We start from the raw sequence: 26,544 nt of genomic DNA on the forward strand, positions 1-26,544 counted from the left end.
CACATAAACAACACTGCTTAAAAGATCCATGTTGTACTCCATTAGGGTTCTAGGTTTCAATGCTACATTTGTTTAGTTCTTTGTAAAAGGTTTTGGAACCCTTTCAAAACCCACTTTTAACCTTTTATAAAAAAAAATAAAAAAATTGCATGAACAACACATTTTTGTTGGCATTAAAAAGATACATTCAAATATGCTAGAACATCATCAACTAGACAACATATAAATTTGAATCAAATAAGCTATTGCAATATGTTATTGCTCCAAATATAAATATTTTGTAGAAAACAAAACAAATGACTATAACACACATACAACCTTTAAATGAGATTTCTCTCAAGAAACCAATATAATTTAATTTTCCACTATCTCAATCAAAGGGTTTTTGCCTTTGAATTGATAATTGAACACAATGGTCAAACTATGACATAAATTATATTAAAAACAACAAGTGTCTAAAGGTAATTGAGCACCTCAATATATGACACTAGAATGATACGAATGCCAATGCCTCTCTTCCTGCTATACAAAGCAATCACAACACTAATGAAATTATTTCCTCAAAATAGCCCTCGAAAGAAAAAGGAGTTTGCAACACTTAATTGCCCAATTGATGCATCAACCAAAATTCTTTTTTTTCTCATTCAAAAAGACCTTGGTTAATTCTAGGCCTGATTTTTCCACTATAAAAAAATCATTCTTGGCAGGTGGTACAGAGTAATTCCTTGAAGGGAATTTCACCCTTCCTTTTCCTTACCTCCCTATTGTTGTCATTGTCAATCAAGTTGCGAACATGAAACATGACAACAAAATGTCAAACAATAGGGAGTTGCCAATTTTATTGGATGAAAGGTGAAAATATAGGAAGAAGAGACAAAACCAAAACAAGACCAAAAACAATTTTGGAGCCTACATGTTCCCATTAAGGATGCTCCTTATTAGAAACAAAAAAATAAAATCAATGGCTGGTCTTTTAGTATTGCTCAACCCATCATTTATGAGGAATTGACACAAGTGGGCCAATCCTCTACAAAAGAATTGGATAGAGATGAGAAGTTAACCATGCTGACTCCTACATTCACTAACTTGGTTGAAGCAAACAAATTGAAATTGTTTGGTAATCTTCTTGCTTCCTTGAGAAGATGCTCTAGCTTTCAACCAAATGCTTTTTTTGCTTTAGTAGAGCATTAACAAGGAGGGAATCCCCCTCAAACTCAATTTTTGTGAGCTTTAGAAAACATAATGAGGGCACCTTCTAAATTTCTGATATTACAAGGTAGCTTCTATAAGTCGAATAAGGCATCCAACTCTTGCCACCCTAGCTAATGTTCACCTTCAACAATCCATCAAAATTGAAATTCCAAATATTTCTCAAAGAGGAGCATATTTGAAAAATGTGTCCTTACTTTTGTAGTTCATATCCTTCTTGGATTATAATTTTTACAAATAAACCCTATGTACATTAATTTGGTCTCATAACTCCATTCTTTTTGTTCTATTGTGTTGATACGATGTTCTCTCATGTCCTATGGTTCTCTAAATAAAGTATTGAAGTAATTTTCATTACTACTTAATCATGTTTGTTATCACTTCCATTATGATCAAGCAAATAAAATAATGATGTTCACTACGTATTGTACAAGCTTTTACCTTGAGCGTTAACATCTAACAACCAGATTATGTTACACCAAGGGACTCAATATTGCTTAGGAAATGAGCTTGTCACATATCATGCTTATTATTGTCATTTTTAAATGACTATGTCATACATACAATTAATATGATGCCAGTCTCCATTTAGCTAAAGATATAAATAAAATAATTACTGCAGGCACTGCTGTGAACATGCAATTTATTCTGCATATTTGCAAGAATAGTTCAATTTCCCATGCTTACAACCGTGCAATTACTTGGCTGAAACTTGGATCAATGCAGACCACCACCTAAAGAAATTTCATAGTATCAAAAAATTAGTTCTTATGGTTCGACTCATAAACAATTGATTTCTAAATTTTAGCTTAGATCTAATGTACTTGTTAAAGAAAAACTTGCCTTGCAATCAGAAATGGGTAGATGAGATTCTCAGTTTATCAATGCTTACCTTGCCTATGCTTTGACCAGAGTGGAGATATTCAACAGCATCTGCAATTGACTTCACTCCTAGAAATAGCTTTGGATCTAATGCAACCTGATAAGAACAAGAAAAAATGTTATCTTGGCCACTCGGCGGCTTAGAATATTGGGAGGATATTTTCCATTTCTGCACTTGGTTGTTTATATCCATATTTGATACAGAACCAGTACATAAACGTAAGAGAAATACTACTTGATGAGGCATATGTTCATATAACCCCACCTTATCCTTGCAATTGAAAACAAGAAAGAGCGAACTTCGAGTTTTTCTCTAATTCCTAAGCCCTAGACATATGCCGTGTAAAAGTACTGTGCTCAAGGGTTAATAATTCATATAAAATGATAATAGTGGGGGCCATATGTTTTTCCTTGCAACATTGCTTGAATATAAGTTATAACCATCTTCAATCACACTTTCTTAAATGGCTCGTTAGATCTCGATAGTATAAAAGCAAATGTTTCAACGAAGTCTTTTCCAAAAGAATAGTTGGTATCTGAAAGTGTGATTACCAAGCCAGCAACGGTTGACTAAATTTTCTCAAGGATCTGTTTAGTTCTCAATTGCAATCTCAGAATAATCAAACGTGAACCCAATAGACAGTGACAAATGTTTCAGTGTTTAAAATTCTTAACTGACATCATATATTGACTTAAAGTGAAGAGACATGTTTATCTGGACATTGATGACACACTTCTGCAATTGATATGAGATCTACTTATGATATAAAATGACATATACTAATTTGCACAATTGATCTAAATTCTTTAAATAACATTATTTTCACTTTCACCACAAATATTGGAGTAAACATCATAATTCTAATTTATTAATATTTTATTAGAGAAGAAACAAACCTTTAGTTTTCGATCACTATAGAGATTGTAAAGTCTTTCCAAATGTGTACGCCATAAATGACTGTAATGCATAAGGAAAAACCCTGCCTGCAAAAAGCGGAGGATATGTATGTCACCAGAACTGACTTTAATAAAATTGCATCATGATAAGATATACTAGAACTGATAAAGAAAGCATCAAAATAGTGATCAGTATTGAAGACATTCAAAAGGCATCTCCATGATCAGATTAGTGATCAGTATTGAAGAAGAACTCCATATACAAGGTGTAGGTATACAGTGATCAGAGCATAGTGACTGAGAATATAAAGTGAATAAGAACAAAATGAATTGACAGTATACACCAGGTAATATATATGACTGTGTATATGTTCTTTGAAGACAATTAATCCCTACACTAGATTGTTGAAAGACTGTAAATGAAGATATCTTATCAGGTTTGGAAGAAGATATTTGCAAGTGTGTGTGGCTGTATATAGATGCTCTTTGAAGACAAACATCATGCATACATGTACCCAGTTATAAGGGCCGATCATGTTTGAAGGCATATTGATATATAATGTATTTACCATATTAAGAGGTCGATGTGTGATATGGAGAACAGCGAGAATGGCACAAGTACGGGCCTAAAATGTGACTATACAGTACCAGAATATACGTATGGAGGACCAGGAACTTGAATATAGAGATAGCAGAGATTACGTTCATTAAGGGGTCAAAGGAAAGTATTATACTTCTTAGGAAAGTAATGAATATTATACATGACAAAGTGATTCCATGTGGCTTAAAGTATAGAGAAGGACGTGGATAGGAGTATGCGATTAATTCAAAGTCAGCGATTATAAAGAAGCATATAGCAACACACCAATTCATATTAAGGAGATGCCCAGCGATTGAAGTAAGTAATGATAAGCGTTTTGGAAAGAAGTATACATACGACTACCAAGACAGCCCCGATAAAAGAGTACAGCGACTTAAGTCTTAGCGGCAACATTATATATACAGCGACTGGAATATGAAACAATGACGATGATTATGAAATATAAATTAATGTGGTTGACTTTGTGAAAATATTGACTCTATACATGATTATGACTGCTCGTATTACAAAGATACCGAATGATAGATTGTGGTTTTGTTGATTTCAGACCATCCACGTAGTCAATGCTAGTATGTGGCTCACAGAGTATGTAGCAGATGATCCTTTGAATTATACGCAAGTAATATGTGTTGAAGATCGCCGAACTATTAATCCATAATAGTTATCGTTGGTCATGAAAATACTAATCATGGGTAGTGAGTATAATAAATAAAATCTATGGCAAACAAAACCATTGAAAAGGATTATTGATGGTTTAATAATCAAAACCGATAGTCACATTAAACAAAAGAATTGTGTATCGATAATAAGACATGACCGATAGTCAACTAATATTCAAATCGGTTCATATTACTTAATCTACGAATGGTTATATAATTGAAGGAACATGATTTGGAAAGGGTGTAAAAGAAGACAATACGTGTAAGTATAAAAGGTGCAGTTTCATAAAAGGAATTAGAGTTTGTTTATTAAGGCGTGTCTCTGTGTAGATATGTCCCTTCAAGATTTATGAGAGATATAAAAAGGAACTTGAGTTATATGGAGGTGATGAAGAGTGTATAATTATGAAATAATTTTCAGACTGTAAAGAGTGGGAGATGTGTGAAATAAAATACAAATAAAATAATCTGAAAGTAGTGTAAGAAGAATAGGAGTGTGTGGTGTGTTATTCTGAAAATATAATCAGACACAAGTACCCTTCAAGATTTATGAGAGATATAAAAAGGAACGTGAGTTATATGGAGGTGAAGAAGAGTGTATAATTAGAAATAATTTTCAGACTGTAAAGAGTGGGAGATGTGTGAAATAAAATAATCTGAAAGTAGTGTAAGAAGAATAGGAGTGTGTGGTGTGTTATTCTGAAAATATAATCAGACACAAGTATCGTTGGGTGTGAGGAAGAATATGAGGAAATAAAAATAGTAAATAATGAAGAGTCTCAGATTTGTACTGATAAATATATGCAGTCTATATACAAGAGATAAGAGATAAGTGCAGAATATGTGAAAAAGTATATATGCAGATGTTGATAAAAGAAATGTGCTGATATAAAATATATTTTGCAGATATAAAGAAAAATATTTGTATGAAAGATAAGGCAGAATTTGAGGAGAGAAAGACTGCCCATCATCTGTTGGTACAGCAACATTTTCAAGGTGGAATATCATATTTATGAGAAGTGGGTTGGTGCTCATTAATTCTGGATTAGGGAGTTGGTACTTCCAGTGGGTTGGTGCTCACAAATTCAGAAGTGGGAGTTGGTGCTTCTAGTGGGTTGGTGCTCACAAAATCAAAATTGGGAGTTAGTGCTTCCAGTGGGTTGGTGCTCACAAACAAACATAGGGGTTGGTGCCTCTAGTAGGTTGATGCCTACGAAATATTGTAAAAGAAGAAATATATAAAAGCATTGATTTACCGCGGTTTTCTCCCTTAAGGGTTTCCACGTATATATCTTGTGTTTTACTTGTGTTCATATTAGTTAGATCACATATGAATGTTGAGATGCAATGAATATGTTTATGAGATAAGTTATATACTTATGATTGAAGTTGAAAAAGTTTAAATTGGTAAAAGATTGTTGTTATACTGATTCACCCCCTCTTAGTATAACCGTGTGCTCTTCACGACCATCATTGAACTCCCTGGTGGTAGGTGTTATCATTGACATTGAAGCCAATGTAGAAATGCAATGAGCCTTACTGATTTCTGTGTTTATAAAACGTTTGTTTGCTTGATTTGCAAATTTTCTCACACCTCACTTTATGAACCTCATGTAGCGCCTAGGTTCAACAATAATATGAACTCTATGTCTAGAACCTTGACTAAACAACAACTTGAAGAGTTTCAAAATAATAACCGATTAGACTTGGCTGGTCTCCCTTAATCTGCTATTAAAAATTTGTAGCTCTTTTTACCTTATAAACCCCTTCGAAACTCCCATGACTGCCTTCTTTCCCTCACGTCCTCACACTAAGCTGTTGGCACAGCCTCATAACAATAGCAGACGCTACATCTAGGGAAAAGTGTTTTGGGGCCTCCCACAAAAGGTCGACTTAACTTACAAACTCCCAACGCCTCAAATGCCTCCTTTCTCATTCACACACCTTCCTTAGGAAATGGCAGCTAGCTGTAGCAAGGGAATTCCTTCAAGAGAATATTAAAAACAAGTCTGTAATGTCCCCAATTTACAGCCCAAGTTTTCGGAGAATAAATAATTAAATTAATTAAATTAAGTTGTCTAAAATTCTAAATTAATTTTTTGAGCAACTTGTATTTAATTAACTATGTTTATAAGTTGAATAAGTAACTTTCTTGGTGCCAATACAAAATAAAATAAATTAGTATAAGTCACTTTATGAGAAAAAATAAATTAATCTTTAAAAAGTGAATTTATATTCCGGAATATTCAGCATGGGATCATAAAAAGGATGAGGAGAAGAAAGGATTCAGTCTGAAGATTGTTTATTTCTCTTTTGGAGATTTGTGCCCGTGGTCACATTTCTTATCGGTTTCTTGACAGACAAAAAGCTGGAAGGCAGTGTAGTTCCAATTAGGGATCGACAATGTGCTGAAGATGTGAGATTTGGGGACAAAAACCCTTAGATCCCATTTGAGAGATTTCATCCAGAGGTCATCATTGTGTTGAAAGTTCATAATTGAAGAATAGGTTTTTATTGAGGAATTTATCTTTCTTGGAAAAAATTAATTTGTAGAGATTCAAGAATTTGTCAATATTTGGGTAAATACAAATTTATTGGGTGGTCAATTTTCTAGAGGGTGGTCACTTCATATCAAAATCTCCATTTTCATGTTGCTCGCTATTTTTGGGTAAGGCATCAAGGTGAAATACTCATAAAGGAGGTCAAAATAATAGGTATTGGTGTAAACTAAAGACTTTGGGTGTCGACATATTTTATGGAGAGTTGTCGGGATTGTGGAAAGGTCATTTTCTGATGCTCATGCCCTTATTGATTGCCTTGGCCAAACTTTGAAGGAATTGCAGGTTAATAATGGGTGCCAAAGTTGTAGTGATATGCCTACAGAAGTCATGCGGGCCTTTTTTTGAGTATCCAAGGTGCTTAGAGATGGGTTTTGATGAAGGGCTAAAAACCCTCTCAAACACACATGAAAATCATCTAAAGATTTGACTTAAAATCTGATATGGGTATTCACATAACCCAAAATCACATACAAAATCAACTCAAAAATGCTAAGTAAATTCAAAAGCAAGCAATCTCTCATTAATCTTACCCAAATGTTCATGAAATTTGCAAATAACTTAACAAGTCTGAAATTCTAAGTTACCAATTTAGGTTCAGGAGTGGGTTCGAGGACACGAACCTGGTTCGTGGGTTCGAGCAAAATTTTTTTTGCCTTTTGGGTTCGTGGGTTCGGTTCATATATATATATATGCAAAAATTTAAGGAAATATACAAAATTACAAATCTAAATACATTTAATAGTATGCTACTTCATCATTGATCAATCCCAAATGCCAATTCAATTGATAGTTCAGAATTTCAATAATATCATATTATGTCATATACTCATATGCCATATAATATATATCAATGTATCATAGATTCATATATTTCCAGGTTCACGATTCAAATGAAAATCACTACAATTACAAAATTGACAATCAAAAATAATAATTGTCTTCTATCTTCAATGTTCATCAATCATCAAAAGGATCTAGATGAAGATCATCATGATTTGCTCCAAGTTCGATTTCAAAATCATTTGAACCCAAACAAGTGCCACTCCCACTAGCTCCATCAATTGTAGGTATCTCATCATCATCATTTAAAGTGACTCTAACCAGATTATCAACAGTTGCATCCAAGTTGGTACACTTTGGGTTTACATTCCAAAGCTTCATTGCCCCTTCCTTGTATTGTTGTCCCTTATGTGTTAGGGTTCGCACCTGGGTTCGCCCGAGTTCGGACAGAGTTCACCCCAGGGGCCTTAGGTCCCCTATGGATTCTGTGTTCACAATGGAACCCAGGGCCTGACAGGGTTCACCCCAGGGGCCCTGGGTCCCCTGTGGGTTCTGTGTTCACAACGGAACCCAGGGCCCCTGGGGTGAACCTTGTCTGAACCAGTCACGAACCAAGACCCACGGGGACCCGATTTGTGTTAGGGGCTCTAGATAGGTGAACCTGGTAACTTAGCTGAAATTACATTGTATGGTAGTCTTATAGGTTTCAAATAACACTCCAAAATCTGATTTAAAAATGACATAAATCAGCACATAAAAAGAAAGAACTACAAGCCAAAACATTTCATCTCATGCATCATGAAACTTGCAATTTCTTCTTCCCCTCCAACTTTCCAAAATTCTGAAAAATGGGAATCCTCAATGAATGTTGAAACTTGTTGTAATGTCCCCCTTTTGAAATAGGATTTAATAATAATAATGATAGTAATAATAATAATAATACGTGGATGCAACAAAACATCAAGTGGATGAGTAAATGGAACATCCATTTCAATATGTGTCCCACCAATAACAAAGACATAAAGGCCTTCGTTATGAATAAATTCTACAAGAGGAATTGGGAAAATGGGCTTGGAAGGAAGAAAATTTATTATATCAATGAGTTCAATCCCACGTGATCAACTTCAAAAAACGTACATTGGAGCTAACATTTCATGGAGAGCTAAAATTCTTATTGCTTAGCTGAGAACCAACTCTCATCAACTCCGTTGTGAGACCGGGCACTGGAAGAGGCCAAAAGAGGCTTGGGAAGAGAGATTTTGCACCTTTTGCAATTCTGGGATCGTGGAAACTGAACAACATTTTATTCTAGAATGTGATGCTTACAAGGATAGCAGGGACAAATTTGTTAATATTTTATCTGATTGCTCTTGGCATAGCCTATTCAGCGAGGAGTACATTGAGAACCTGGGAGTGCTCATCGTCAACTTGCACAAGAAAAGAAATGAGTTACTGAAGCTGGTTTAATTTGGCAGGCTGTCCCATAGGCTATGTTTAGCCTCACGGACTTTAAAATTATCTATCTATCTATCTATCTTTACTTTTTTTTATCGAAGCCTTTCTCAGCACCGTAAGAGTGTTGGCTCCAACCCTGGCACAAAATCCTAGGGCTCTTCTGCAGTCTGGACGTAGCCCCAGGCAGAGGATTCGTGGCTTTCTTAGCCAAGTTTGGAGGTTTGAATGTTTTATTAAACTGACAAGTTCGTGTGCAAACACATCAAGTCGCAGTATTGTGCCCATAACTTCCGTGACCTATAGCTGGAGCATTTTGTGTATACACACTTGGGCATGTGCAGAGAAATGCACATTGTATGTGCAATATACAGCCAAAGGGTGTGGTTTCAATTTAGAGGCTATTGCTTCATCCTTGTCATAATCGGCTTCGCTAGAAGACAAATTTTATGGAAATATAAGAATGTTGGCTTTTCCAGATTATACAGTCTTTCCTAGACTTTAATGTTTCAATCCCAGACCCCATAATGGCCACTTCCAGCATTATCAAACAGCACTTCAGTTTATCAACTTTATCTCCATACCAGTGTGGGGTTTCATAGGTACCATTTTTCCTTAGGCAGCTGTCTTGGAGGAAGACATTTGCATCTGTTAGAGGCTGCCAACATCATCAAAGTGATACAGAATTGCCCATCCTACAACAGCAAGAGTGCAAAATTACAAATCCACCTTCTACAAGCTTCATTGGTCATAGACTTGGTTTGAAGTGATGAAATGGTCTTACATGAAATAAATTGCTGTTCATGTTTCTACATTATTCTTTTATCATTTTGTATGCTTCTATCAACATTTGGCACCAAAACATATGCACTCAAACAGCAAATCAGAGCTCAGAAAACAAAATCAGACTTCACACACAAACTGTTTGACAAAATGCCCATAGGTCAAAATCGAAAATTTAAGGCAGAATAGGTAAGGGTTATTACATGGGATGTCTATAAGGAGTGGTAATCATAGGCTTAGATTTTTCTTCTAATTCAATTGAGTGTTCAAAACCCCGACTAGGAGGAAGATGTTGGTTGAAAATTTTGTACACTTGGGGAATATACAAAATTGTGGTTTCAACCACAGTGTGTGAGTAAAACTCTCCTAATTAAGGGAAGGCTCCCCCTATCTATCTACAACTTTAAAAATAAAATAGGATGGGACAACAGTCTTTCTTCTTCTTTTAAGAAAGCCAATATCCTTTTCTCTTCACAGAAAAGTGATAGCAATTTAACATAAAACAACAGTAACAACTTTTTGACATGAAATGAGAGAAAGGAAATGAAGTTTCCTGAAAGCTCAAAAAGATTTCCGTCACTTCCTTCGGGACGAAACAGCAATATCAAACTCAAAGTCTTGATTATGTGAAGTCCTATCTACCCTTTTCTATACTAACGCTATTAAGAACAAATTATAACAGCTCAAAGACTGAAATATCTTATTCTTTCTACATAAAACAGTAGGAAGTAGTATGAGCTCAAAGACTCACAACTATTTCTTACAAAATCTGCTTCTAAACTCTCTTAAGAATAAGTGCAAACACGAAGTCTTACAACTCCTCTCAAAAGAATATTTAACCTCAAATACTTGCAACACAAAGACTGCAAATCAAATTTGATCAAGTTCTTGAATAAACACTTGCAAGAAAGATAATATAGAACACAAACTCAAGAATGTAGCACAAAGACTCAAAGCTTGAGCAATGTCCTTCTATTTCTTTCAATTCTTGAATTCATACATGAAAGCTCAAAGACTTCTTTGCTGTAAATTTGGCAGAGTTTTTGCTTGCTTTCTAAAAGATAAAGATTACAATAGACCCCTCAAGTATTTATAGAAGAGGAGTCTTGAGAAAAAGGTGGGAGGATCCTAACTAACTTGAGAGATTCTCTCAACCACCAAGACTTATTCAATAACTAATTATGACTTATTCAAACTACAATCCTAATTGAACACAACTTGTAGTTGCCGTACAAGTAATTACAAAAGTGCAAGTAAATACTTGACTTGCAATTTACAAAAGGTTTTTACATGTAACTTGTCAAAAGAAAAACTACAACTAAGAGATTACAATTCTGGAAAAATACAACTAAGTGTTGAAAAACACTTAAGCTGCAGCGTGTGAAGACATGAATCCTTCAAACTTTTGGACGATCATTCGTAGCTCAACAAGATACGGTTCATGGGTGTTCTTGGCAACAACCATGGTCTTCACAATGGTATCATGGCATCGAAGAAGCTGTTGGTTGAAAATTTTGTACACTTGGGGAAATATACAAAATTGTGGTTTCAACCACAGTATGTGAGTAAACTCTCCTAATTAAGGGAAGGCTCCCACTATCTAACTACAACTTTGAAAATAAAATAGGATGGGACAACAATCTTTCTTCTTCTTTCAAGAAAGACAATATCCTTTTCTCTTCACAAAAAAAGGATAGCAATTGAATATAAACAACAGTAACCACTTTCAAATGAAATGAGAGAAAGGAAATGAAGTTTCCTGAAAGCGCAAAGACTTCCGTCACTTCCTTCCGGACGGGACAACAATATCAAGCTCAAAGACTTGATTATATGAAGTCCTATCTACCCTTTTCTATACTAATGCTATAAAGGACAAGTTATAACAGCTCAAAGACTGCAATTTCTTATTCTTTTCTTCTTTAAAACAATGAGAAGTAGTGTAAGCTCAAAGACTCACAGCTATTTCCCACAAAATCTATTCTTAAATTCTCCTAAGAACAAGTGAAAGCACAAAGACTTGCGGCTTCTCTCAACAAAATATTTATTTTAATCTATATTAAACTCAACTATTTGCAGCACAAAGAGTGCAAATCAAATGTGATTAAGCTCTTTAGGAACACTTGCAAGAAAGATAATATACAACACTAACTCAAGAATGTAGCACAAAGACTCAAAGTTTGAGCAATTTCCTTCTATTCCTTTCAATTCTTGAATTTACACATGAAAGCTCAAAGACTTCTTTGCTGTAAATTTGGCAGAGTTTTTGCTTGCTTTCCAAAAGATTACAATAGACCCCTCGAGTATTTATAGAAGAGGAGCCTTGAGAAAAAGGTGGGAGGATCCTAACTAACTTGATAGATTCTCTCAACCACCAAGACTTATTCAATAACTAACTAAAACTTATTCCAACTACAGTCCTAATTGGATACAACTTGTAGTTGTCTTACATGTAATTACAAAAGTGCAAGTAATGTGTAACTTGCATTTTACAAAAAAATACTTTTACATGTAACTTGTCAAAACAAAATTACAACTAAAGATTACAAAGGTGGAAAAATACAACCAAGTGTTGTCAACACTTAAGTTGCATTATGTGAAGCCACGAATCCTTTAAATTTCTGGATGCTCGTTTGTAGTTCCTCGGGATTCGGTTCATGGGTGTTCTTGGCAACAACCATGGTCTTCACAATAGTGTCATGACACCGGAGGAGCGCAAAGTTGTTTTATCCAAGATAGACTTGATTTCATGCAAAAAGGCTTGGTGTTTCATCAATATCTGAATTGAAGCGGCCGAGAATTGTTCGCTCCTCCATTCATTATGAATCCTCATCTGTAAATCAGCAAGAACTTCTTCTTCTGGAATCAGCTCTCCATCCTGACTTGCTATGTTGCAAGAGGCCTTTTCACAATGTGAGACAATATCTCGGAAAACTTCACCCCGGAATCTCTTTGCATCACCGATCTCCTCAATGAGGGATTTAAGAACAAGGGCCTTGTTTTCAGAAGCTCTTCAAATTCCAAGTACATGACCCTAGAAGAGATGATGACATGCTCCTGTAAGACACTCAGCTGTTGTTGGGGCATGGTACGCCAGATTGTCAAACTTTCTTCAACATTTTCCAGATTCTTTTTGAAAGCATTAGAGGTCTGATCCAATTTCTCGTCAATGGTCTCTAACTTAGACATCATCTGAAAAATGTCTTTCATTACCTATGCACATAGATCATGAAGCTGATCAATCCAGGAATCAAGTGCTTGTATCTTCTGAGCAACCCTTTCCACTCCACGAATCGATTCTTGGGAACTAGAAGAACCTATGGAATTACTCCCTTTAGTAGCAGGTTTATTGATTTTATGAATGGCTGCCATAAGTTGTTGGTTTTCCTCTTCTAGCTTGTCTTTCTTTGCTAGAAGTTCATCACACCTTTGCACTAGCGAAGCAACAGAAAACTGAGCATCATGTTTAATGACCTCATGCGTCTGTTTGCCCAACTCTATCCTTGTAACCTTATAATCAGCAGCTGACATTTCCTCAAGTGGCTTATTTGCAATAGGTTCCACAATTTCAGCTACCTTCATCTTGTTGCTGTCAAATAGTTACTCTAGAGATAGTCTTGGCCTTCTTAGCAACTTTGGATCTGGATTGTTTCAGTTGTTGATAATCAAAGGCATCAGGTGAGATTTCTTGCTTCTTCCTTTTCGGAGTAAAAGAATTGAGCCATGGAGGCAAAGTCATTGTAATGTCCCCACTTTGAAATAAAATTCAATAATAAATGATAATAATAAAATTAAAATATTTAAAATTAAATTAAAATATAAAATAAAATAATTAAATATAATTAAATATGATTAATTAAAAATTAATTAAGTTAATGAAAAGTCAAAAGAAATGAAAGGAAAGGTTGTGACTCCCTCAACAATGAGATATAAAAGGGAGAAGAGAACCTCATTTGAGAGGGGGAATAATTTCGAAATGAGAAGTGCAGATCTGATTTAAATGATAACTGCAGATCTGATTATGAGAGGTTGTGTCCCTTTCAAAGGGCAGAAATAATGAAGAGTTGCACTCTTTCAAAGGGTGCTAATGGTGAAAGGGTGTATCTCTTGCCAAAGGGTATACATGATGAAGAGGTGTGACCTCTCCCTCACATTGAGAGATATAAAGGAAAGGAATCAAAAGCATCTAGTAAGATCACCATTGATTAGATTAGATCAGAATTGTTATCAAGTTATAGGCAGTAACATTTGTGTTCTTGGTGGTATGCATGGGGATGTGCTTAATAAGTATGCTTAATATATGAAGCCCAATAATGTTCTTATGCAGAATTAATAGTAATGCTAATATGGACTGCAATATGTATGACAATCATACTTAATTTCATATATATATTCATAATACATAAGAAATATATATACTTATAGTCTAAATCATGTTATTACTTTCCGTATTTAAGAAGATGGGATTGAGATGTTCCAAAGAGGGGCAGTCTAAATCCAAGCAATAGGTTAAGTCCCAAGATAGGGTGGGGATCAACGACCCATAAGCCTTGAGGGTATAGACCCAAGATAGGTAAGGGCTTGGATCTGTAAACTTTGAGGGAACCTATTGTAGTTGGTCTCTAAGCACTTTGGTAACATATGTAAACCTTTCTCCCTTAAAACTGAAGTAGTAGCAAGGTTTGATATCTATATTAAGAACTATGAATAATGAAATTAATCAGCTAATGAGGAAAATAGACAAGCACTTGTTAATAACTTATTGAAGAAAATCTATCAATTTTAGTATATTTAAATAGATCAGGTAGGGGACATTACAGTCATCAAGTCCCCTTCAGTAGCAGCTGTAGGCAAAGGAGAAGCAGTTTCTGTTTGAATCACCGTGGTCATCCTGGGAGGAATATTTGTTTGGACAACGACCACGTTTTGCTCAGTTACCAACGGGCAGGTAGATTGCCTCATAAATTCTTCAAAATCAAAAGTGGAAGTATCAATTTCTGATAACTGGATGCAAGTAGGAATATGAAAGATCCCTAATGGATCCCCTTGTTGATCCACTGTAGTTTTTAAATTAATAAACTATATCTTCCTGTGATTCCTTTGATGGTTTTAGAGAATAGACAGAAGTTGTAGAAGGTTTGTTTCTTTTTGTGTTTTTTGATAGTTTTCAAACAAGTAATGAATAATGAACAGTAAATATGAAAGGACATTGAAAATAAATAAGAACATACAACCAAATTAAGAATTGCTACAAGTTGTACCAGACAGATTTTTGATTTGTAAAACCAAATAATAATTCCACTGCAGATCCAAGGAACTTACATCCAACAATGATGCCAAACTGAAAGGTGAATAGTGATCATGAATCAAGAATACCTTTAAGGCTGAATACATGCATTCCTTACATTCCACGTGGGATGTACCTGTTGCAAATGGCGGCCCTAAGGCTGCAAGGATCACGCCCAAGCTGAAGAATCAATCTGCCATGCTGAAACCCTTACTCTGCAACCTGAATCCACAATGAAGAATGGCGTACTCAATCTCTGTCAACAATGCACTCTGCCTGAAGAATGCAATGCCAATAACTGTTGAGGGCTACGTCCCAGCCAATCCAGATCTTGGGGTTTGCGTCCTAGATGAAGAATCGCCCACTCAGAGCTAATTCGCAAAATAAGTTTGATTGTGTAAAAAGATAAAGATAATGAACAATTTGGTCTTCATCTCCTTATATCTCCTTTCCTTTCCAAGCCAAACCCTAAAAGGGAGTAAAGTTGGCGCATTATAAAAAGAGTCTTATTTTCTAATTATGGCGTCAACTATAGGAAAATAACACTAAATTGCAAATAAATAGCTTCAGGCATCCAAAAAGACTCCAGAAGGTAAGAATCATGTAGCAAAGTTCAAGACCTTTCCAACGAGCTATAACACATAGGCATATCAACCCAGATGAAGCCAGAAACCCCTTATCACTCCGAAATGACTAAATACATAGCCTTATTTTAATTTATTTAATCGCTAACTTAGGAAATATTTAAATATATTAAAATATCTCCAGATATCCAATAATAGCCCAAAATGAACAAACAATCATGAATATAACTTTGTCACCTATCTATGACCGATGCCGGAAAAGCTGAGCTAATTGGCAGTCCCATCCCTAAAATCTAGGGATGCTCCTAGAAACTAGGAAACGCACCCAAACTCCCTGAAATTGAAACCATGACATGGTCCCGTGGAACCTCCAATATGGGAACTGCCACAACCTCCTAAAAAATAGGGAATCTCCCTAAAATCAAGGAACTACTCCCAATGGCCCTCAAACTGTCTGAAATGCCAACTCCGGATACTGAATACCCTGCATGAGTCTCTATCCAACACTGCCAGCCTACAAGATCCAAATAATAGACCATCCCACTTCTCTTCTCCTATCACCTAGAAAGGGGACATTACAGTCCTCCCTTCCCAGAGATTGCTTGTTCACAAGCAATGCCTCCATGTACCACCACCATCCCATACAAGCCGTGCATAAAATACTGAATGCTCCTATTCTAGTCTACATGAATGTTACGCAATAACATGCGGTGATCCATGAGGAACAAAGTACCCAACAAGCCAACATCTAGACCCCATACCAATCTGATAAATGTTGCTTCACCCAACTGCTGCGCTACTCTGATAAAAATGCCCAAATACCACAAACCATGAAGTAACGTATGGGAATCCATGTAAAATAATGTACCAAGCAAATCAATACTCGGATCCCAAATCAAAATATAGAATTTTCTGTAGGAGATGAAGTAGGAGAATGTCAAATGTTCACCCTGAAGTAACCATACAAACATGTAGAATATCAAAACAATGTGAAAATGAACCCCCATATACCATATAACCAAAACAAGTGGTCGCCAACCCTCGCTGTCATAACTCTGATCAGCAACATAGATGGTATCAAATTTGTCATCAAACCAATGACAATCAACGAAAATCACCCCACACTCCATTTCTATCCCAAAGGTATACCTCTGAACACTCCTAGACTGCTGGTAAACTATTGCAAACAATGAAATGTCAGGATATGCCACATGATTCCACCTAGGACAGTCACTAGTCTAAAAGAGAGCTCTTACGAGGGGAAGAGTTGTAGCAGCTACTTCATGGATTCTGAGGGATTCCCTTTTTACCTCTAATAGCCTAACCAGAGTGGTCTCTCGATGGTGGGCCATTTCTTTTACTTCTTCAAGGATTCGTTCTCCCCTTCTTTTGATGCCTTGTATCCATTCCTTGACAGCCCTTGCGGTGTCTCGCACTCCTTCAAATTCTGTTGTGGTCCTCTGTGCCAATGCCGTCGTGGGAATATGGGATTCGGGGGCATTATGCAATGGTCTTAGGAGTTGGTCAATGTACTCCTCGGCTTGCTCAACACGAGCTCGATACATGTTCTTTTCAGCTGTTACCTCTTCAAGTTGCCTGAGCATGTTCTGCACAGAATCCTTGAATTCCTCCTTTTCCTGCTCCTTAGTGGCTCGTCCGATGGGGACAGTCGTGATGCTATAATTAGCTAGTGTAATCTGATTTGCTGGCTTGTCTATAGGCGGGGTGGCAATATGAAGGGTACGGTTTCTTTGCTCATCCTTGGTTATCCTGGAATACGCCTTGGGCTTTTTCTTCCCTTTGGCCTTGGCTTGGTCTATACGTGAGAAGATGTCCTCCAAATCGATGGGTGCCTTGGTGGCGGCCTTGCGCTGAGCTCGTGCAATTAACCATTCTTGAGGTATAGTTTGGGCTGATGCTATGGTTAAATTGGCACTTTGTTCTTTGATGTTTTCAGCCGGCTCATTGCATATTTGCAGCTGTTTTGTTACAGGAGGAGTAGAGAAAGTGTCAAGTTCCTTGCTCACAGCCGAATTCTCTCCCACTTCACTGAACAACTGCCTAGTATTTTCATGTGATGGTTGTTCCTCAATCTTTTCAGGCTCGCGGGTTTCATTTGTCCTTTTCTCTCCTTCAATAGTAGAGTCATCCTTGGTAGTATTATGGAGCTGCAATTCATGGCGGCTCTGCTGGGTGGGTTCATGCAATTCAATCCCCTGAGCGGATGGAATCTCCACTTCCTCAACTTGATTATCAGGTTCGGTTGATTCAATGGCTCTTAGCTCGGCATCCAGCATGTTGGGTGCAGGAGGATCATCAGCTCCGAATGCATCAATATCACTCTGGGAAGGCGGAGCAGGTATATAATCTAGTTCAACTATATCATCAGACGAACTAGGGTCTTTTGATGATGAAGTGACCTCTGGTCTCCTAATAGGGATCTTTTCCCTTCTTGTTCTTTTGGATGTCCGAGTTCCTCTACTGGCCTTAGCCTTCTTCCTTTTCTCAGGCTTTTCGATCTCTTCCTTAGGTGCACTGGAAGTTCCCTCATCTTCGGAGGACTGAGAATTAAGCTTGCCCATAAAGTGGTAGGTGAACTGGACACCCTCATGAATTAGTCGCTCAATCTGCTGGTGCAACCACTGGTCAATGTATCTTTCTGGGGCTGCCATAACCGCCTCAAAATCAGTGATTGTATCTTGCAACCAATTGATGCCTGGCAAAAGATGTCTTACCGCCTCAAATTCTCGGACTTGCAGGCAATTTCCTGAATCTGTTAGTTGATCTGGGACCCGACGGTATTCATAGAGTCACATTTGCTGCACACTCAGCCTCGAATATTCGCATCGTTGGACCTCATAGTCATCAGAGCAGTTCTTCCAATAATCTTCAACTGATTCTTTTGCTCTGTATTGCCTGCCATAGGCTCTCTTTGCCAGATTGTCGTGATCAAAGCATTTCCTTGGAAAATGCTCTTGTAGGCCAGTTTTGCAAAGGATTCCCCTGCCTGGGATGGGTTCTTTAGATGGACATCCAGGTTACCTATAATCATAGGGAATGAGAATCCAAACTGCTTCTTGTCTCTGAGTAAGCTGCTCACCGAACGTGACTGCCTTGCGACTTCCAGGAGAACTATCTTGTCGGTTGGGTACCGCGGAAGTTGGAAAGGAGCACCCTCAAAGGCAGCTATCCGGATGTAGGAGAACCTTGGGAACTGGATGAACTAGGCCCCATACCTCTGTACCAGAATAGTAGCTTTCTCTAAGAGCCTTATGTGTAGTCCTCCCCGCATCAGCCTGACCAGACGCATTGTGAAGGCGTCATTGACGCACTCATAGTAACCAACTGCATAGGCAGAGCTATTCTTTTCCCTTTGAGCTATGTCCTGATAGTGTAGCTGTGGATAACAATCGTATACCTTCACCTAATCAGGCCCATTCCCCATTTCACCCTTCATGATTAAACCTGACAGTGGCTGGTTCCTGGCGAACATGTAGACTAAATAGGATGTCATAGTGAAGTACTTCTTTGCCTCAAGTTTGATCAGTTGGGTGTGGATGTTGTCGCTTATAATCTGGGCCCAGTCAAACTTGGATTTCCCAGCGAAGACCTGTTCTGTGAAGTAGAACATCCATTCTTCAAAGCAATTGGATTGGAGAAGTCCCATAATCCTGCTGAGCAATGTGACCATGTCCCCATGCTCGTTGTGAAAGTCGCTTCTAGGGGTCGTTTTCCCAATCCTGATGCTTGGAGGTCTTCTCTCCTTGTACTACTCTTCATTTATCAGTGTTCTGCATCTGGCAGGGTTCATATCATACGCCCCCTGCGCTTCATCTATAGTTGTTGCTATGGGGTTGTTCGGAAAGGGAATGTCAAATGCATCGCCAATGGCTTCAGGAGTGAAGTTAATGAGGACCATGTCCTCGAGGAGCACCAATCTGGAGCTTGGTTGGTAGTGCTGGGCAGCCTCTACTACTAGCTCATAGTTTTGCACTGCCGGGGGAAATCCTGCTGCCTAGGCAATGCCACTTTCCATCATCCGCCTAGGCCTGCCATAGGCATTAGGGGAGAAAACTCGGTTTCTAAAATCTTGAATATCAATATGGCCCAGGTCAGTATCACTGACATTCTCCCAGACACTTTGAACTTTTGATTGCCTTAGTCCCCCTCTTTGATACTGATACTTCATCTTTTCGACTCTGCGAGGGATATCTGATTTGGACGCTCGGGATGTCTCGGCTGCAGCAGGTGTCTTTGATGATTCTACCGCCGATTTAGGCATTTATCCTGCACAGCCAGACGCAGATTACGAGGCGATATAAAGGAAGTGAAGCAGGTTAGATAAAGGATATGACAGCATACAAGGATCAATTTGAAAACCGAACTTAACGAATAGCATGACACTTTAGCTAAAAGCTTAATTGATTTAAACATGGGTATTTATGAAGCTTTTCGATTGCGAATTTACACTTAAGCATTTTAGGATCAACTTTCAAAATGGACGATGCTTTAAAACTTTCCTAAGTCTGAAAATGTGTTTTCTAGCTGATTCCTAAGAACAGACTCTAATTTCAATTGCGCTGCTTGACGTCTTATATACGGGGAAAAGATGCATTTAAGACTTAATCAATTTAATTTATTTTGCACATACACCTATCCGATTTTGCAAATATTTCAAACGATTTAGTGAGAGAGGTGAAGCACGCTTACCTAACGACAATGAATGGCGTGAATTCGCACAACCTGCCTTGCAAGAATGAGTTCCTTTGGATTCTGGAAGAAGCCTCTCTTATGCCCTATGTTTTGAAAATAAATTCACAACCTGCAAATTTGAAATGGGAAGGTTCGGCAATTTCAAACTCCAACGGTTGACTCCCTATTTCAAATTTGCGTGCCTATGGTTTGGAAAGAGAATGCAAATTAGAAACACTTAAATTTAGCAATTCGTTACCTTGGTTGGAATGGCGATTTTACCTCTTGCGATTTCCCTTGAGCGATTTTTCGGAAAAAAGGGGGGGGAAGATGGCGTTTCTTCTCCACAAGGTTCGTAAACTTCGCGATTTTACCCTATGCAATCTTCAGCAAAATGGAGGGTTTTCAAACTTAACTTTTCGCACTATCCCCTAAATCGCAATTTTGGGTGCCTTATGCTTTTTTTGCGAATCTTAAAAAAAAATCGCACCTTCCTTTGAATGTGATTTTTGGGGTTATTGTGCACTTTGCAAGCTTTGATTTATTTCGCACTTCACCTTCAAATCGCGAACTTTGGCGATTACCAGTGTTTTGAAAACTCGCATTCAACCTTTTCGCATTTCACCTCCTAAATGCGAACTTCGGCATTTCGAGGGGGATTTTAAGTTTTACTTTTCGCAAAATTGGCTCCCTGCGCGATTTTCGGCAATTTATGCACTTTTCAAACTTTAAAAAAAAAAAAGCGCTTTCCTCTAATATTGCGATTTTCGGGATTTTTGCGGGCTTTTCAAGCTTTTAACTTTTATCTTTTTCACCTAAAAGTGCGAATTTCAAGGTTTTGGGGCATTTTGCCAACTTCGGCGATTTGGGCCACTTTGCAAACTTTCTAACCTTTCTGCATTTTCACCTTAAAGTGCGATGTTTGGTGTTTTGACTAAGTTCGGCATTTTGAGGTACTTTTTAAACTTCCCACTTTCACATTTTTACGTTATATTGCGATTTTCGGCGAATTGGAGAGTTTTTTAAGTTTGATCATTGCGATTTCCTTGTATGGTGAATTTCGGACTTTTGAGGGAGTTTGCAAGTTTGAACCTTAATACCTTTCTATCATTTCTCCTCCAAATAGCGCTTTTCGGCGTTTTGAAGGCTTTTGCAAGGTTCGGCACTTTGAATGTGTTTTGCAAACTTCACACTTTGAAGGCCTTTTGCGAATTTTCACTTCTTGATAGATCGTCCAATGCTAGCGAACTTTGGCATTTTGGCCCATTCTGCAAACTCTTAGAAACTCACTTAATGTCTCCCCCCTTAGTGCGGATTTCAGGATCTCGGGAGGTTTTGAAACTTCAACATTTGCATCCTTTTATCTCTCCTATATCCTCTGACGAAAATCAGCACTTGAGGTCTTCATGTGACCTTTAGACACTTTATCCCTTTACTTGGCCGATTTCGCCAATTTCTATCATCCTATGCCTATCTCAGGCGATTTTCAGGTTTAAACTGTCTCTTGGAATTTTCATGCCCGAAGGCTCAATTGATCTTACGGATTCGCCGGCTCCTCCGTTTAACATCATCACCTGATGGACTGATTACGGGCTTGCTCAAAAGGACGTGAGACACTCTGCGCGGAACTCAACAGGGTGAAGGCGAAAAGGCCAAAAAGAGGAAAGGGGACCTTGTTGGCGATAGGGAGCGTGTGCAATGCACAACACTTAGGAGCAAGGGTTTCAACAGGAAATCAGACTTTGAGAACAAAAATTCTTAGAGGATTGAGAGCCTACAAGTGTGGAATATCACCCAAGGGAATTCTCACAGGTTATTATTCTGTTTTCAGATTTATTGGTGAAAGAATCAGAGATCAGCAAGGGTGGAGGGCAAGCTTGGAAAAGTAATGTGCAGATTTGAGCCAATTCCCACCATATATCAGCAAATCATTGGTCCCTACAGCTAGCCGTACCTTCTTGGGAGCATTTGCAGCCAATCCCTAGCTGGGACATGGGTTTCAGACCTTTATTGGAGCTGATCAAACCTTATATGAGCCTGATAATGTGGATTAGACCCATGGACAGCATTCTTGGGTGAAATATCCAACTCATCAAGGCAAATTTCTGTTCCAGATTTTGTATCAGACCTGTACATGCTGATCAGGGGGTATGCAACCAGCAAATCACTCAATAAAGGCTCATAAAAGTTTACCTATTGTATGTGTTTATTTGCTGTACCATCTCCTTTGAACATTTTTTATTTTGTATTGCATTTCTTCTTAGTCAAAACCAAGCAAAAAACTCAAAAATCAGAAAATCTACACAAAACACAAAAAATCAGAAAATCAGTAAATGTACGAATGGATAATATCATAGGGGGAAGAAAGGTCTGGAAACTCAGGCTTCAAATGACGATCATTCCAGACAACAGTGAAATTCTTGCTGTCACTCAAGCTTATAAGGACCCAAAAGCTAAGAGTTCTACTACAACATCCACCGGAGATGCATTTGCGAATCCATCCTCTTGATTCATTGCAATTTGAATGCATGACTTGTCTTAAATTTCCTAGAGTATGTTATCTTTTCATTCAGTGGACATATTTAATGAGTCTTTATAAGACTTATTTTAACTTTTAATTTTGTTTTAAAGACCTATTTCTGTTAACCAGTTATTTTTGAAATCGGTTACTTAAGTGACAGTTATGGAGCTTTCTTTTAAATTCCGAGAAAAAGACTTTAGAAGGGTCGGACAATTGGATATATTTTTACTTTTTTAGCAATGCGTTGCAAGATTCCTTAAAAATTGGAAGAATAAATCGAAATCTGACTATTACTTTTGGAAACCTCATTGTCTTGTGTGCATTGAGATGCTATATAGTTTCATGTGTTGTGAAGTCTGTGTGCTTATGCATATGAAATAATCTCCTTGATTTCTGTAAAGCTATAGTTATATTTCTATCCAAATGATCATTTAGAATTGATGTCCATATATGTGAATGTGAATGTTAATGATACTTGTTCCAAATCACATAATCTCAACTTTTATTCCCCTGCTGTGAGTATTGCAATCTGTGTATTGGTGTTTACAGTAGTTAATTCTAAGTTGCATAAAATTTAAAACCATAGTCATAAATTGTTTGCATTTGTTACATGTTGATGTGCAAGTGTTAGTCCCTTTCTGCTTTCTGGTTAAAAGCATACCCCCTGTTATATTGTTTTCTTAATCTTGAAAGCCAGCTAAAATATCTGTTAATTTTTATATGGGAGCTGTACCATTAAAATTCAGAGGGAGATTAATCAATAATCTACCTGACTGTTAGCTGCAAATTAGTCCTTAATGTTGAGGGTATAGAGTCAAGAGGCAAAATCTTTAAAGGGACGAATCTGTTAACTAACAATATACAAGGGAAAAAAATGCCATAAACCTATACCTGAACCCTAAGCTCATATCCATCCCCATACCAAGATTGGCAACTAAGCCACACATTCGAGGAATCTAAAATTTCCTACTAAATCTACTATTATCCATCTTGGTTCAGATCCATGGATGTGGAATTGACCCAAGTCATTTCTACGTCCATATATCTGAACCCTTAACTCCTAGATTCAAATTTTATATTTTTCTTCCTTTTTCTTATTAGCTATTATGAGCCAAGTAAAGAACAACTCATTTTAAATTACATGCTTGGATCATGTATTTAAGGTCTATAATTCATTTGAATTATCTAGGAACTATCTAGGAGAATAAAGATAACATCAAGGAATAAAAAGAATCTATTACATATCTAGTAGAATCTTGTTACATTAGCATTGCACTATCATCCTGGAAGCATATTTCATGGTTGTCTGCCATCTTCAATTGTTCATAGCCATTGAATTGGCCTGCCTAGAGGCTTGATGAAAGGAGAATAAATTCTTTCTAGCAAGGTCCCAAATTGTGTGTAAATACCATTTTCCTAGATTCAAGTCATTGACAATTTGACACATAGGAAAACAAGCATAAGCTCAAAACAAAAATGCTTTAGATCCATGACACTAGGTTCGTTCTACACTCAAGAAGGTGAATCAAATAGTCTCATAGTGATTTTGCACTTTTGGATCTATTCATTTGATAGACCTTGATTTTCTAGTTTAGTGATGAATTAGTCTACGACACTTTGCATAATCATATTTTAATTGGATTTAGAGCTTACTCTTTATCTATTTATTTAATTTCCATATTGTTGTGTATTGCACACGCACCTCGTCTTTTTTGACAGGGATCCCCATTTTGCAATCATTTGCTGGAGTCAAAATTTTTGTGGCCTTTCCATTGCCCTTGCATCACCGACAATATCCCGTAAGAATCCCAAAATCGCAAAGCAAAGACGTTTTGGTGTTTAAGAGGAAATTCGTTTTGCCATCAGGACTGTCATTGCGCCCATCAAAATACCCGAAAATGCCCACACAGTGATTAAATTGCGAAATGAAACAAAAATAAAGTCGCCATCCCTTTGCATTTGCCAAGAATCCCCTTACAACGGAGAAGACACCGCCACAGGGGAATTTTCAATCCTGCTCCAGGTAGCCATTGAGAACTACGTTCGAAGAGAGGCCACGGAGACTGAAATCCCAACAAGTGCCGTGTGGACAGCACTGAAAGTCATCCCGGCAGTAAATCGGTTGATGAACCACCTCCCCCGGTTGCTTGCACAGGCATCACTGGCACAACAAACTGGCCTGGAGGAGATTGCTCGGGAAGAGTGACGCTGACAAATCCTCCAGCAGTACGAAGAAAGCAGCCATCGAGAAGCGGAGTGGGATGGCATGAGGCCAAGAAGGAATTGAACCCTGAATCCCATAGGGATAAAAGAACATTCTATATTCAAATAAAGGTGTCATAATATTGACACAAGTTGTATCCGATGAAATGAATTAATAAAGGAGTGTACGGGAATTAATGCCCAACCTATTAAACAAAGATAGAAATAAGAAAGCAGAAACGGAGGAGTGGGAGGCCACACAGAGGGCCTTGATTCTGGAACGACGAGTAGAACGTAGACGGAGGCTAAGGCAACTTGCCGAAGGACGACTTGCCGAGGGGTTGTCCGAAGGGAACCAAGGAGGTGTCGCGGAGGGTGCAGAAGCCGAGGGAAATTTCTACGCGTTGCCAGAACACCGTAGGGTGAGAAGCCACGAAGAGTTTTTGGAGGAAACAAGGTTACAAAGGAATCTAGTCAAAGAGACCCGGGATCAGTTCAGAAACTTATCCCTTACGCCACGAAGTGAGGATCACCAAAGGGAGCCAGTAGTGGGTGCGGGTGATAACAAAGGGGAGGACAACCGTATGATTGTAGGTGCGACACACGGCAGGCAATACACTGTACCTCCAGTCAACCACGCAGGACACACCACCGGCGCCGGAGGAAGCGATGCAGGGGCACAGACACAACCACAACCACCTCCGGGGAGACGACCCCCACCGATGGCGAGCAAATAGAAGTTGCCCAAATTCAATGGAGATGGCAAAGATGACCCTGTACGGCACTGCCGTACGTGTGAGACAATATGGTCAGCCAACGGGGTGGTTGACAAAGCGGATTGGGTGGTGCAGTTCCCTGCCACCCCGAGAGAGGTAGCCATTGATTGGTACTCTGACGTGGATAAAGTAAAGGTGGGAACATGGGATGGACTACAGAAAGCTTTCGAGATAGAGTTTCGACTCCTTTGAGATGATAATGAGATCGTGGCAGAGCTATTAAGCACAAAGCAGGGAAAGCACGAGATAGTGCGAACATACAGCCGACGGTTAAAAGAGTTACTGGGGAAGATGGAGAACCAGTCGGCTGACGGACTGAAGAAGAGATGGTTCGTGGAAGGGTTGTGGTCATCCCTGCGGAGAAAGATGAAAATTGTACCGCCCACCTCATACGATGACGCATACAACCACGCGATGGATTTGGAAAGTGAAGGCAAAACATCGCGGAAGAAAAAGGACAAGTCCTCTGTAGAAGAGGAGTCCTCGGGAGAAAGCAACAATGATGAATCATCAAGTAAGAAGGTGCAAGCTCTTCAAAAGGATATGCACCGTATGTTGAAGGAATTTAAGAACATGAAAGGAAGCACGAGTAAAAACGAAGACGTGTGGTGCACGGAATGTAAGGAAGGTCACACAAAAGGCACCTGCCCGAAGAAGGCAT

General features: G+C 38.1%; 1 protein-coding gene across 2 annotated transcripts in view; it reads right to left on the reverse strand.

Annotated features, from left to right (window-relative positions):
- Positions 1-1,543: 1,543 nt before the first annotated feature.
- The window catches only part of LOC131034248 (uncharacterized), a 310,534-nt gene continuing 285,533 nt past the window's right edge, over positions 1,544-26,544 (reverse strand). For both annotated transcript variants that reach the window (XM_057965668.2, XM_059218164.1), the window contains 3 exons: positions 2,989-3,075; positions 2,102-2,188; positions 1,544-1,943 (listed from right to left, as the gene is read on the reverse strand). In XM_057965668.2, coding sequence (XP_057821651.1) covers positions 1,893-1,943; positions 2,102-2,188; positions 2,989-3,075 — 225 coding nt within the window. In that variant the 3' untranslated portion in view covers positions 1,544-1,892. The remainder of the gene's footprint in view (positions 1,944-2,101; positions 2,189-2,988; positions 3,076-26,544) is intronic.

The sequence above is a fragment of the Cryptomeria japonica genome, chromosome 3, assembly GCF_030272615.1.
Source record: "Cryptomeria japonica chromosome 3, Sugi_1.0, whole genome shotgun sequence".
Lineage (NCBI taxonomy): Eukaryota > Viridiplantae > Streptophyta > Pinopsida > Cupressales > Cupressaceae > Cryptomeria > Cryptomeria japonica.